Here is a 13132-nt window from a genome sequence, read left to right on the forward strand (position 1 = left end):
CCCCTGAGACCCCAGAGTAGACCTCTCCCCCTCCAAAGGGCCCCACCCAGTCCAGACCTGCCTGCCCTGTTTCCCCACCCCCACCCTCCCCCAGGCCGGGTGGGTGGAGGCCTCTGCCCTGCCTCTCACCCCTGCCCCCCATCACCCTCAGCGTCTCCCCCTCCTGCTCCCACCCCGGGCTCTGAAGCCAGGAAACCCAAGAGGAAATGACTGAGCCCGTCTCGGTCCCCGCCCGCCAGCGCTCCCCTGGCCACACCCTCCGCCTGGACGCAGCTAGCGCCGCTGCCCTCTCCGCAACAGGCTGCCGGCTCGGGACCCCCAGCTCTGACGTAAGTCTCTCCTCCGATCCTCCTCCATCCGCTCCCCTCTGCCCAGGGGCCCGGCTCAGGTGGGTCGAAGACCGGATCTTCTCCTTACCTCTCCGCCCCCCATTCATGCTCACTTCTCCCGCCCGCTCCTCTGTGCCACCATGTGCGGCACTGCTTCTGTTCCTCCTGCCTCAGTCTCTCCTCCTCCATCCCTCTCAGCCCTCCTAGATCTGCCCAGCATCCTGTTCTATTGTCCCTGCAGGGAGGCCCCTAAAACCAGCTCACTTTTTCCTCTGAGGTCAGGAGCACATTACTCACTCTTCCTCTTTCCCCCTCCTTGCTGACTTCTCTGCTCTGGGGACAGCCCCAGAGGGAGGCACGAGGCCCTCGGATCTACTCCTGTGCCCCAGACCCCTCCCCATGCCCTGCAGGCTCAGTCGGGTCCGGGTAAGTGCTTCTCTGCCTCAGGACTGTCCCTGTGCAGTGGCTGCTACTGGAAGCCCAGTTTGGTCTGATGTTTCTTGTTTTCTTTGGGGCCTGCAGAGGGAAGAACGGAGCGGTGGCTGAGAATCCCCACTTCTGAGACCCTCCCCCTCCCCGCAGCCCACCGTTAGCCCTGGCAGGGGTCCTTGAAGCCGCAGGTGCCTGCTCAGGGTAAGGAAGGGGGCGGCAGGCTCCCGGGGGCGGGGTGGGGGGGCTGCCTCACTGATATCACCGCTGACCCCAGCTCTGACTTCCCCACAGATGTTGCCCACCGGTTGCCTGTGTCTCCTCCTCATCCGTGGTCTGATTCTCCTCACCAGAGGTAAGGCCTGGTCCTTGTCCCCACCCTGCCCCAGAACCCCCAGCCCCACCTTGAGTACATGTGCTGTTGAGTGGGCGGCTGGTGAGTTTGGATGCTCCCCTCCCGAGCCGGCACCAGGAAGTGGTGGCCGGATGAGGAGGCCAAGGTTACACCCTCTTTAGATACCTCAGACCTGGGTGGCTGCTTCCATTGAGTCTGGCCAAGGCCGATCCTGCTGGGCAGCCTCCACTTCACCTCCAAGAAGAACTCACTGAGTTTGATTTGGCTGGGAGATGGGTGTTAATTTTCTACTCGGCAGCCAGGAACCCTGGGCTCCCAGCAAAGCAGCTCCCTAGACCCCCAAGTGATATACCATTAGGGAAAGGAGGTGAGCTGGGGCCAGTCCAGGAGTCAATCTCTCACCCTTGCCTCAGAAGTGTTTTCTGATGGCAGTACCTGTGGTGGGCCTTTGCTGTTGCTTCCTACAAGGTGGGGGCTGCATGTGTGAGCTTGTATTGGCTTTGACCCTTCTCTATGATGCTGTCCTCATGCCCATTTTATGGATGAGGAAACTGAGGCTCAGTGAAGGAAAGAGCCCTGTGCCAGAGGCTAGTGAGTGGAGGGGCTGGGCTACAACCCTAGAACCCAGAGCATACTCTCCACTGAAGCGGCCCCATTTCTCTTTGATAAAATGGTTTTCATGCGGTCATTCAGTCATTCAACAAGCATTCACTGAGCAGCTCTATGTGCCAGATCTTACCTCTATGCACTGGGGAAACAGAAGCTCACGTTCTAGTTGGAAAAGACAGGCAGTAAATGATCCATCAGTAAATTATATAGCATGCTGGAAGGAGAAAAACAGAGGAGAGTAATGAGGATTGATCAGGGAAGACCTCACCAGAAGGTGACACTTGAGCAGACACTTGAAGGAGAGGAGGGGACGAGCCAAGCAGGTATGTGTGGAGAATGTGAGCAACAGCCAGGGCCGGGATGGGGTGAACAAGGGGTGGAGATGTGGGGGAGAGGAGAGGCCAAGAGGTCAGAGAGGTGACAGGGGACCAGGTGGCAGGGGTACTTATGGGCTGAGTGAGGACTCTGGCTTTGACCAGGAGTGAAGGGCAGCCAGAGGAGGGCTCTGAGCCAGGAGGGCCCTGATCTGACTCAGGTTCACAGGCTCCCTCTGGCTGTGTGTAGGGAGCAGGCGGCAGGGCCAGGATGGGAGCAGGGAGAACCAGGGAGGAGGCTGTGTGATGGTCCAGGAGGGAGAGGATGGAGGCTGGGCCCAGGAAGGGGCAGTGGCTGTATCCAACACTGGCTGCCTTCCTCCCTCCATCTCATTTCACCCCCTCTACAGTCCTGAGAAGTAAATTCAATTACTTGGCAGATGAGGCAACCAAGGCTCAGAGAGGGGACTTCACTTGCTCCAGGTCACACAGCAAGGAAGTTACTGGGAACAGAATTTGAGAACAGGGCCCTGGCTGACTCTAGTACCTGGACGCACTAGGCTAAACTGCCTCTCTCATCCCACAAGGATGGGCAGGGCGAGGGGGCTGGAGGAAGAGTGTGGGATGTTAGCATTTCTTAAAACACTTTCAGGAGCTTGGATTGATACCACCAAAGCTAATCAATCAAACATCTGTCTGCTGCCCCACCAGCAGGCAGGACTTCCTGAGTTACTTCCCAAAGTTTCAGAAGGGAGGGCAGGGTGGGGGTACTGGTGAGGGAAGAGGGACCAGAGGCTTCTCCCTGACTTCACATCCTTGATTTCCCAGGACAGACATTACAAGAGGCCACATCCATTCCTCAAGCAGACCCAACTTCTGAGAACTTTCATGCCTTGACTTCAGCCCCAGGTGAGGAAAGAGGGATGGGTTGGTCAAGATCCGGTCACTATAAATAACAAAAGCAACAAAAATCTTAAGCTTGGACCAAACAGGATTTTTGGGAATTTGTGTAACTGAAGACTCCAGAGATAAACCTTCATGCTTGGCTCCATCCAGGCTTAAATGATGCTATCAAGAATCTGTTTCCGTCTTCTGGTTCTGTTTTCTCTGTGTTGGCTTTATTCCCAGGCAGATTCTTCTCTTATGGGGACAAGATGGCCCATAGAGACCTGGGGCTTCTAAACTACCTGCTAAGAATCCAGAAGAAAGAGAATTTCCTCTTCCCCAATCCAGCAAATGTCCCAAAACTGAGTGCCATTGACTGGGCTCAGGTCACAAACCCATCCATGAGCTGATTATTGTGACCATAGGCACAGAAACTGATTAGCCAGACCTAGGTCTCCTGTTCCATGTCCAACAGGGCTGGTGCCAGCCCCAGTGAATGAAGTGGACCGAAAGTCAGGGAAGGATGGTTCCCCAAAGGAAGTTCTGGGGGCTCTTACTGAAGGCAGGTGGATGCTGAATAGGGGAATGGACATATGTGGGAGGGGAGGGCCTGAGGCAGGAGAGGTACTGGCATCGCATTTAGGCAGTTAGTAAATGGCTGGATTAATTCATGTCCATTACATCAAATTTGAGTTGCTATGGAAGACACCCTGTACCTCCATGCATGGGCCTTCTCTGAATCTTCTTTCTTTTCTCTTCCTATTTCCAAACTCTAGGCACATTCCACCCTGAACTTCAGCCCACTCCTCCGATTTCAACCCTGCAGACTGATGGTAAGTGGGCAGGGACAGAGGGTGGGAAGGTGGGCCTGGGATAGACACAGTTCCCCCTCTTCCTCTGATACTCTGAGTCCTTGGTTACCCATCTCAGTCCCCCAGCACTGAGTCCCCTGGTTTACTTTAAAAATCACTTGAAAAAATCATTTGAAATTGTGAAAAAAATAACATGCATTTAGAAAAGTATAAAAACCATAAATGTACAACTTAACAAATGACTCTAAATTGAACCCATGTAACCATCACTCATGTCAAGGAACAGAGCTTTCCAGACAGCCCAGAAACTGCATATGCCAATCCCATTCATTGTTTCGCTTGTTTTCTTTAATTTTTTTTCCTTTTTTGAATTTTCAAATCATTTCTTAAGTTTTTCTTGGAGTGCAACATAATTCAAAAAGTGTTCCCCAATTTTGTCCATTTCATGTTTAATGATACAGTGGTACATAAACACATTCTCCTTGGAAATAATAAAAACTATTGCAGGTAAGATGAAATCCCTTCATCCACTCCCCACTCTCGTTCTCTCTTCCCTCTCTGAGAGGTCTTCGCCGCTAGAACTGAATTAGGAGGAGGTCCCCAAAGATACTGCATTACCTGTGTATTACCTGGAGAAAATATACCAACTGGGAGGTGTCTTTGTGACTGTCCTGCACCTTGCTTTTCCCCCCCATGCAATAATGTATTTGGAAGCTCTTCCCACATTTCTACAGGAGCACCGATGTTGGTCTTTTTCATTGCCACGTGGTATTCTGCTACGTGCTTGAGCACAGCTAATGAAGCCACGCTCATCTTGACAAGCATCTTGGTCTATTCCAGTTCATCCTGCTGCTCGCAGTGCCACAAGGAGCAACTTTGTCCCCTACTCCTTGAGTATTTGTAGCTTATTAAGTGCCAGTCACAGTTCTAAATATTTCATCCACATTCACGCATTCAATCCGCTCACAAACCCTCTGAGGTAGAATTGACCATCATCCCCACTTTACAGATAAGGAAATGGAGGCTCAGAATAAGTCACCCAAGGTGTCACTACAAGTCAGTGACACAGCTGAGATGGGGGTCCTGGAACCTGGCTCTAAAGTTGACCCACGACACTGTGGGGCAAAGGAAGACCGATTTACTCTTCTATCAGCAGAGTGTGAGAGAGTCCACCCTCCCATCCTCACAGCCACACTTGTACCTGGACATCTGTGTTCTTCACCAGCCCGAGGAGGGGAGAGGGCCCCTTGCTGTTTGCTGCAGGTCTCTGATTCGCTCCTTTCTCACGCCCACCTCCTTTCTCTTCTAACCTGAGTCAAAGCAACACCAGACCAGATGCAGACCCAGACTCCGCAACCGACAGAAATGGATGTGCTTCTAACAACAGGCCTGGGGACGGACAAGAGCAGCACGCAAGGTACAGCCTGGGATGAGATCAGCAACATTCGAATTGTGTTTAATTCTCTATCTAGGTCAGCATTCCCCGAGTACGTTTCTCAGGGCACCCGTTTGGGGAATTAACACATTTTTCAAAAAATTCTTTTCGGTTTGCGGTCAAAGGTATTTGGGAAATTCTGAGTTAAACACGTTTCTTTCTGGTGGGACTTCTCCGAGTCGTAATAAAACTTATTTGCAGCAGGCGGCCCAAGAGGGAGTGTCTCGTTTGAAGCCTTTCCAAGCTTAATAGACTTCAGGAACCCTCTTTAAGCAGGTGTCTTCACAGGGCTGGTCAGGGAAAACGTGACTGTGGGTGTTTTCTTGGTGTAGACCTTAATGTTAGAGCTGGAGCCTTTCATTTGCAAAATACAGAAAACTCAACTTAAGAAAAAAAATGTATTGGCGGTACACAGTCTAACGTTTGAGGCACCCATTTCAGGCACAGCTGGGTCAAAGAGTCCAACGCTGTCATCACGACTGACTTGCTCCCGCTCTCAGCTCTGTTGTCTTCATTTTCAAGCAGCATTTCCCCTCTCGGTGACACAGGTGGTCCCACAATTCCAAGTTTAGGTCACAAACTCAGCGGTAGAGCGCTTCTCTAACTCAAAGGCCTGGACTTGACTCTCATTGGCCCAGCTGGGGTCACGTGCCCTTGTCTGGCCAATGGGAGCCTGGGAAATAGACTGCTCTGATTGGTCAGGCCAGAGTCTCGTGCCCCATCCTTGGGCTGCCTGAACCAAGTAGACCAAGAATCAGGGAAGAGGTGGCTCCCTTCCGGACGAGTGAGTTATATTACCAGGGGCATACGTACGGGGGCTAAGCGGAGATAAAGGCAACAGGGAGCCTCTAATGCCTCTGTGATGATCCGTATGTGGGGGGCAGCCCTCACTGAAAAGTACTATAGCTTAGGCCACACTCAGGCTGAGATGCATGCACGGTTGCTCAGACTGGGCACTGCACAAGATCACTACCTCTAAGGCCACGCCATTCCCCTCGTAGATTTTTATAATTGTTACAGTATTCCAGTGATGGCAGTAAGGCATCTCATTCTGACAGAATCTGTCTACTAAAACAATTTTACTACACATGGAAATAAAGTGTCTTGGGGGAAGGAGATTTTTAAATTTATACAAAAGTAGGGGTGAGAGTGTAGCAGCTGTGTCCACACTTCCCAGTTGAGAAAACATCTTCACATTTCAGGATTCACTTACTCCCAGTCCTTGCTGACCTGAGTTCCTCTATGTGTTATTCCATATTCCTGGTTATACACGATGGAAATTCCACACAGGCTTCACTTAGTTTCCACTCAAAGTCCCTACTTGGAATTTGAAAGGCCCCGGAGAAGGGTGAGACTGGGTCACATGCTCCCCCTTGTGGCTGGATTACAATAGGAGAACAAGATGGACTGGGCATTTCCCCTAAAGGCAGGGGGCTGTTGCCAGAAGAAGGGAGGAGCTAGAGCCAAGTCGACAATAACAACAGTGGCCAGCATGTGCTGAGAGTTTACTCCGTGCATGAAGCTTTTGGGTAGTCAGTCAATGCTGACAACCCTATGTGGTAGGAGCTGTCAGTACCCTGTTTTACAGGAAAGGGAATGGAGGCCCAGAGAGGTTGCTCGGCTGGCCGGAAGCCACACAGCACAAAGTGGCAGAACCAGAATTTGAGCCCAGACTCCCCAGCACCAGGGCATGTGAGCCTCACATAGCACTGAGGCTGTTGGTTACATTTCCTACGGTTTCTCCTTTGTCCTTGCTGATGGTTTTGCTTATACCTTCCTCTGGGGAGGCTTTCTTGAACATCTCATAATCCTTGGCTGTCAGTTTGTATTTAGGCACTGAGACTGGCCTGGGGAGCTTGGGGTGTGTGCGGCAGCCTCTCTGCCTGCTGACTTCATATCAGGGCATCGGTCAGGGGTGACCACCTCACTGGGGACACTTCTCAGTGCCAGAGGGGCAGGTCTTTTCTTGGGGGATATTGATGTTTTTAAAGAGAGGAACTCTATGATATGTTTGATCTGGGAGCAAAGGCGATATTCAATATGTTTTCTAACAAGTGTCTCCAGGCTTTGTAACTGGGCCGGGGTCCTGGAGGCCCCTGTCTGGCTCCAATAGTTGTTACTTTTATTCCTGATCTTGGGGCGGTCCAGGAGGTCCTAGGATAGGGGCCAGGGGTTCCTTGGAGGTTGGTGCTGCTGGTCTTAACCAGGGGGTGCAGGCTTGTTCCAATATTTTGGTACCTGCCTCTCCTGGCTGCGTTCAGGGGTGGGAGTGGGGGTACTGAGCCTGCGCACTGAGTATCAGCGTGGGAGAGGGTCTTCTCCCAGACACAGATGTTCAATGATGTCTCTTGTTTTCCTCCGTGGCTCACTCCTGCCCTCCACCATCTTCTGGACACTCTGTCTGCCGATCCTACTCAAGGCTCCACGCCTGCCAAGACACGACCCCCAAACAAAGATATGAGAAGGGACCCTGCCTTCAGGCCGACTGGTCAGTAACTCCCTTCCCAGACTGGACACAGGCTCTTTGCTCTTCATTGTGTGTTTTTAGCACCTGAAATACTGCCTGGCACAGAACAGTTGCTCAGTAGACAGGTGTCAAGTGAATACCTGACTTCGAGGCTGGTATTCTTGTGGGTGGGCACGGAGTAGGCACATAATAAATGTCTAAACAGATGAACGAATGTGTAAGTGAATGCTGCATGCAGATGACCCCAGAACCCTATGGCCTAAAATGACAACCATTTATTTAGCTCTCAAGTCTGCAGTTTGGGAGTTTAGTGTGGGCTCAGCTGGGTGCTTCTCTGATCTCAACTGGAACTTAGTCATGCATCAGAGATCAGTTTGGGATCAGCAGGGAGCTCTGTTTGAAGGGGCACCTCGATTCTTCCCCTTGTGGTCTTATCTTCCACTTCCTGTCCAGCCAAGCCCAGTGAACAGAAGGAAATGATATACCTACGGGTCACATAAAGCATTCATTCATTCAAAAAATATTCATTGAGCACCTGTTGTGTGCTGGGTGCTGCTCTAAGGTGCCAGGGGTACAGCAGTGAACAAGACAGGTAAAAATCTCTTCTCTCTTGGAGCAGATGTTCTCATGGGGAGAGAGAGTAAATAAGAAACATAATAACTACATATCAGGTGGCTTTAAGTTGCTATCAAGAAGAACAAAGCAAGGTTAGGGTGAGAGAGTGACTGGGGAGTATTTTCTGTAAAGGTTGGGGAGACCTCACTGAGAAGGAGCTGAGGGGGAGCCACGTGGCTATCTGGGGAAGGGTGCTTGAGGCAGCGGGAGCAGCCAGTGCAAAGGCCCTGGGGTGAGAAAGGGTCTGACACCATCAGCAGCAGAACGGGTGGGGTGCAGAAAACAGCCAGTGAGGAGAAGAGGTTAGAAGTGACGGGAGCCAGGTTGTGTGCCGCCTGAGGACTTCGGTTTCCCTGTGAGTGCACCAAAGCTGAGACCCAGGTGTCCCCTCACTGACTCTGCCATTCACTGATTCACTCCCCACAACTTTGCTCCCTTCTGCCCCTTCCAGGTTCGAGTGAGGAAGACCCCTTCTCCTATGGTAAGTTACCCATGGGAGGCTGGGTGGGGGTGGGGAGGGCTCAGGCCCCTCCCACCACACTCCTCCATTTCTCTCTGCAGATGAGTACACTCTCCGGAAACGGGGACTGTTGGTGGCAGCAGTGCTCTTCATCACAGGCATCGTCATCCTCACCAGTGAGAACCGGGCTTGGGCAGAAGGGGCTCTGGCACTGGGAGGGAGGAGGCCTTGGCTGGCACTCTGACCCAGGGGAAGGCTTTTGAAGGCCTCCGGGCAAAGTTGTCTTAAAGGCGGCATATCTGTATAAACCACCGCAGAACTCAGTGGCTTGAGATGCTAACCATTTACTGAACTTTTAATTCTGCAGCTTGGGCTCAGCTGGGTGGTTCTTCTGGCCGCAGCTGGATGGCTTCATGCATCAGGTCAGCTGCAGGTCTGGAGGGAACTCTGTTCCTGTGGTCACCTTAGTTCTTGGCCTGGTCGTCTTCTCCTCCAGTAGGCTAGCCTGGGCTTGTCCACATGGTGGTGGCAAGGGAACAGGATGGTGCAGCTCCCCAGGGCTAGAAAGGGCAGAGAGCTGTGATGGCCCCGGCCCACAGGGGCGAGGGAGGGCAATGGCTGTATCAGGGCCTGGTGAGAGATGGAACTGGAGGAGGGGGCCACCCTCCTCCAGGGAGAGTTTTCAAGCCTCTGCCTCCTGGTAAACCCGCCAGGAGGGAGCAAGTGGAGGGCTCTCTCCTCCCCTCCCCTCCTGCCCTGCTGTCTCCCGCAGTGCCTCCCTGCCAACACTCGAGTAGAACTCAAGGGCCCTTGGGCTGTAGCCTCTTAGGTCAGCCTCCCAGGGCCCAGTGTCTTGCAGGGAATGGGGGACAAAGGGAAGATAACAAGCAGATAAACTAATTCTTTTTAAAGTTTTTTAAAGGCTACAGATTACATAAAACACAGGGGCTCCCAGTTTGCAAGTTAAGCTATATAACCCTTGCCAAGTTTTATGACCTCTCTTGTCCAACTCCCCTCATCAGGAAAATGGGCACAGTTACATCTTTTTGCCTTAAGGTGGGAGGCAGGACACTGATGGGTTTAACAAGAAATTGCTGATGTGGCCTAATCTGGGTTGAATTTGGGGGGGGGGGGGGTCAAGCACTGTAGCCTCGGTTGTTCAACTTGTGTTGATAGATCCTGACTCCATGCCAGGCCCTACTCTCTCCCCCGTGGGAAACGTGAGGCTCAGAGATTTGAGAAGTCTGTCCAAGGTCACACAGCACATAAAAATCAAGGAAGGTCTGGACCCAGGTCTGTGTGAGGGCAGAGCCTGAATGTTCACTCTGGGGCCACTCATTGTTCCAATGACACACATTTGTGAGCACGGGCTTTGGGCCCAACCTGTGCTGTGACACTGGGGTCCCTGGTCCCCACCCTTGGGGACAACAAACAGGTAAATGCATTTGTGAGCCGAGTGGATTCAGAAAAAGAGCATCACCAGGAGGAAAAAGCAGAATGACAGGACTGAGAGGGGTGGGCAGAGGCGCTCCCTCTAAAGAGGTAGAATCAGAATGGATTCTGATGATAAGAAAGATGGCTGGGAAAAAAAAAAAAAAAACTAGGTAGAATAGATAAACAAGGTCCTACTCTACAGCACAGGGAACTATATTCAATATCTTTTAACAACCTATAATGGAAAAGAATATGAAAAGGAAGATATATATGTATGTATAGCTGAATCACTATGATGTACCCCATTGTAAATCGATTATACTTCAATTAAAAATAAAAAAGCGGGGGAAAGGAGTATAGCTCAGTGGTAGAGTGCATGCCTAGCATGCATGAGGTCCTGGGTTCAATACCTAGTATCTCCATTAAAATAAATAAATAAATAAACAAACAGATAAATAAACCTAATTACCCCCCCCAAACAAACAAACAAACGAAAAAGAAACCTTAAAAATAAAAGGAGGTAGAGGGAGCAATAAGTGCAAGACCCCGGAGGCAGGAATAAGCTGAGCATGTCACAATAACCACTGGAAGAGGCCAGGGTGGCCGGGGCAGTGTGAGCAGGAGCAGAGTAGGAGGCAAGGTTGGAGGACCAGGGAGGGGGGAGGCAAGGGTGGTGGCCAGGCGATGGTAGAGGGCTGTTTTCTAAAGTCCCTTTTGTTTTCTAAGATTCCCCCTCATTTGCTTTGGCCCAGCCCCCTATCCCTTAAACCCATCTGTCTACTCTTGCCTCAGAGTCTTTGCAGTGGCTGTTCCCTATGCCTAGAACACCCTTCCCCTAGGTACCCACATGGATCCCCCCTCACCTCCTTCAGGTCTTTGCTTAACATTACCTCCTCAGTGAGGCCCCTCTAGTCATCTCCATGAGGATGCCCCCAGCTCCTGGGCCTCCCTGCCTCCTTCCTTGTTTTGTTTTTCTTCATAGCACACATCACCACCTGACTCATCACCGTCTGTACGCTTGACTTAGTTCTTTTTCTCACTGTGGGTCTCCCCCACTAGAAAGTCAGCTCTACTAAGGCAGGGATCTTATTCATTCTTGTTCCCAGCTGTGTCCCCAGTGCCTAGATCACTGCCTGGCACAGAGTAGGTGCACAGTAAATATTTACTGAACACAGGAGTAACACACAAGCTAGGATGAGTTTTCAGAGGGCTGCTCTGTGTGTGGGGGGAACTCCTCCCTGGGGCCCTTGCACCAGCTCTCCTGCTGGCTTCTCGTCACTTGCTCACAGTGGCTCTGGAGCCTCCTGAGGGGAAGGGTGGATGGGCCTTGTCCTCAGGCACCCAGAGCACACGTGATAATCAACATTGTCCCAACTCAAGACTGAACCATTTCCTTCGCCCGCAGGTGGCAAGTGTAGGCAGTTGCCCCGATTATGCCGGAATTCTGACAGGTGAGTCCATCGGAATGGGGACTGTTGACTGGATGGGCGCCCGGAGGCTGACTCCCCACCAGCTCACTGTGCCTGTCCTCCCTCCCTCTCCTTCCCCTCGTAGAACCTACAGAGTAGTCAGTAAAGCCCAGCCCGAGAGGGAAGGCATGGATGGAGCCTGAGCTGGGGCTGGTGGCCGAGCTCCCTACTCTCCCAGCCCTGCTCTCCCTGAAAGCTGCCTGGCTCCCTGGGCACTGCTCCGCAAGTTATGCGTCTTGTTCAGACAAGAAGTAAAGCACTGTGTTCTTTGCTCGTGGTCTCTGATCATTCCTGACTGTTGTGGGGTGGGGCGGGGGAAGGGCGGTGCACGGAGGTGGGGCTGGGAGTGGGGATGGGTGTTACCAGTGGAAGAAAGTGGCAGGGGCTGGGGAGGGACCCCGAAAGTAAACTGAGAGAATCACAGACTCAACAGCCAAGGTGGGGATTCAGTGAAAGAAGCCAGCCCGGGGTGAGGCGGGAGGGAGCGTGGGGCAAGACTGGTCAGTGAGAGGGTAAGCTCTCACTAAGAGGATTCCACCTACGGAGGATTGAGACCCCTGGCCTGGCCCGTGTGCAGAGCCTGGTGTCCAAAGCCGGCTCTCCCCTGACACTGGGGGGGAGCACTGATAACTGGGAGGGCACAATGGAGGTCCCAGGCCCACGGCGACCCCCTTTATTCCCCACTCCTGGTCCCTCCAGCACATGCATGTGGATACCCCAGCCCACACACCAAGCTCCATCCCACCTCTACCCACAACTGACCGTCCCTGGGCTGCCTTCTTGGTCTGTGGGTGTGTCCACAAAGAAGGCCCCGCAGGCCCCGCAGTAGGCTCAGAGCAGTTTGGGCAGGGAGTTCCAGGGTCCCGGGGACCAGAGGCTGGTGGAGAAGGAGCACATGCTCCAGTGGGCACTTCCTAAAGGCCCCTGGGTTCTGCAGCCCTTGGAGAGGGGGTGAACCAGATTAGGTGGGAGCAAGTCTTCTGAAGGGCCGGGCCTGGGGCAGGGGCTCTACCCAGGTTCAAGGGTCATCACACCAAAGCAGACACAAGGTTCTGTTCAAGGGGGTTACATAACAGTGTTTCACAAACTTGAGGTCACAGCCTGTTCATGGGTTGCAAAATCAGTTTAGTGGGCTGTAAGTAGCATTTCAAAAGAAAGCAAAAATAAGTAGTAATAAAGTAGAAAAGAAAATATCAAAATAAATCACAAATAATATGACTTTATATGTACATATATTCTCACTTTTTGCCACATTTTCATCCCACCTGTATTATTTTTCACTTTTTAAGAGGACTCCCCTTTTAACTTAAATAAATATATTTTAAAAGGCACAACGATATGCGGAAAACCATTATTGCTTCGTATAAATAGAAGACAGCCGTAAAGATGAATTCAGTGAAAGCAAGCACATATATTGCATGCGATATATATTGTTTATGTCTATATGTGACATATGTGTACACATGTATGTAATATATACATATTATATATGTGATATATATCATACATGACACATATA

At 51.6% G+C, this 13132-nt stretch overlaps 1 protein-coding gene across 5 annotated transcripts; it reads left to right on the top strand.

Annotated features, from left to right (window-relative positions):
- The first annotated feature begins 187 nt into the window (after positions 1–187).
- On the top strand, positions 188–11884 carry FXYD5 (FXYD domain containing ion transport regulator 5). 5 transcript variants are annotated; one of them, XM_031456953.2, is made up of 11 exons: positions 188–329; positions 852–962; positions 1053–1113; positions 2865–2945; positions 3698–3754; positions 5049–5150; positions 7588–7656; positions 8702–8731; positions 8812–8886; positions 11550–11595; positions 11658–11884. In XM_031456953.2, the coding sequence occupies exons 3-11, from the start codon at positions 1053–1055 to the stop codon at positions 11710–11712; spliced, it is 576 nt and encodes a 191-aa protein (XP_031312813.1). In that variant the 5' UTR covers positions 188–329; positions 852–962; the 3' UTR covers positions 11713–11884. The 5 variants fall into 5 exon arrangements, with proteins under 5 accessions (XP_031312813.1, XP_031312814.1, XP_031312810.1 ...); XM_031456950.2 differs by having other exon boundaries at positions 189–329; positions 11699–11884; XM_031456952.2 differs by lacking the exon at positions 188–329 and adding an exon at positions 360–388 and having other exon boundaries at positions 11699–11884.
- The last annotated feature ends 1248 nt before the right edge of the window (positions 11885–13132 follow it).

The sequence above is a fragment of the Camelus dromedarius genome, chromosome 9 (assembly GCF_036321535.1).
Source record: "Camelus dromedarius isolate mCamDro1 chromosome 9, mCamDro1.pat, whole genome shotgun sequence".
NCBI lineage: Eukaryota > Metazoa > Chordata > Mammalia > Artiodactyla > Camelidae > Camelus > Camelus dromedarius.

What these genes read in the sequence shown, in the direction of transcription:
- FXYD5 (XM_031456950.2), top strand. Translation starts at nt 1,053, where the DNA reads ATGTTGCCCACCGGTTGCCTGTGTCTCCTCCTCATCCGTGGTCTGATT. An exon ending in TCTGATTCTCCTCACCAGAG is followed by an intron (nt 1,114 to 2,864) that starts GTAAGGCCTGGT and finishes TTGATTTCCCAG; the next exon opens with GACAGACATTACAAGAGGCC. An exon ending in TTATGCCGGAATTCTGACAG is followed by an intron (nt 11,596 to 11,698) that starts GTGAGTCCATCG and finishes TTCCCCTCGTAG; the next exon opens with AACCTACAGAGTAGTCAGTA.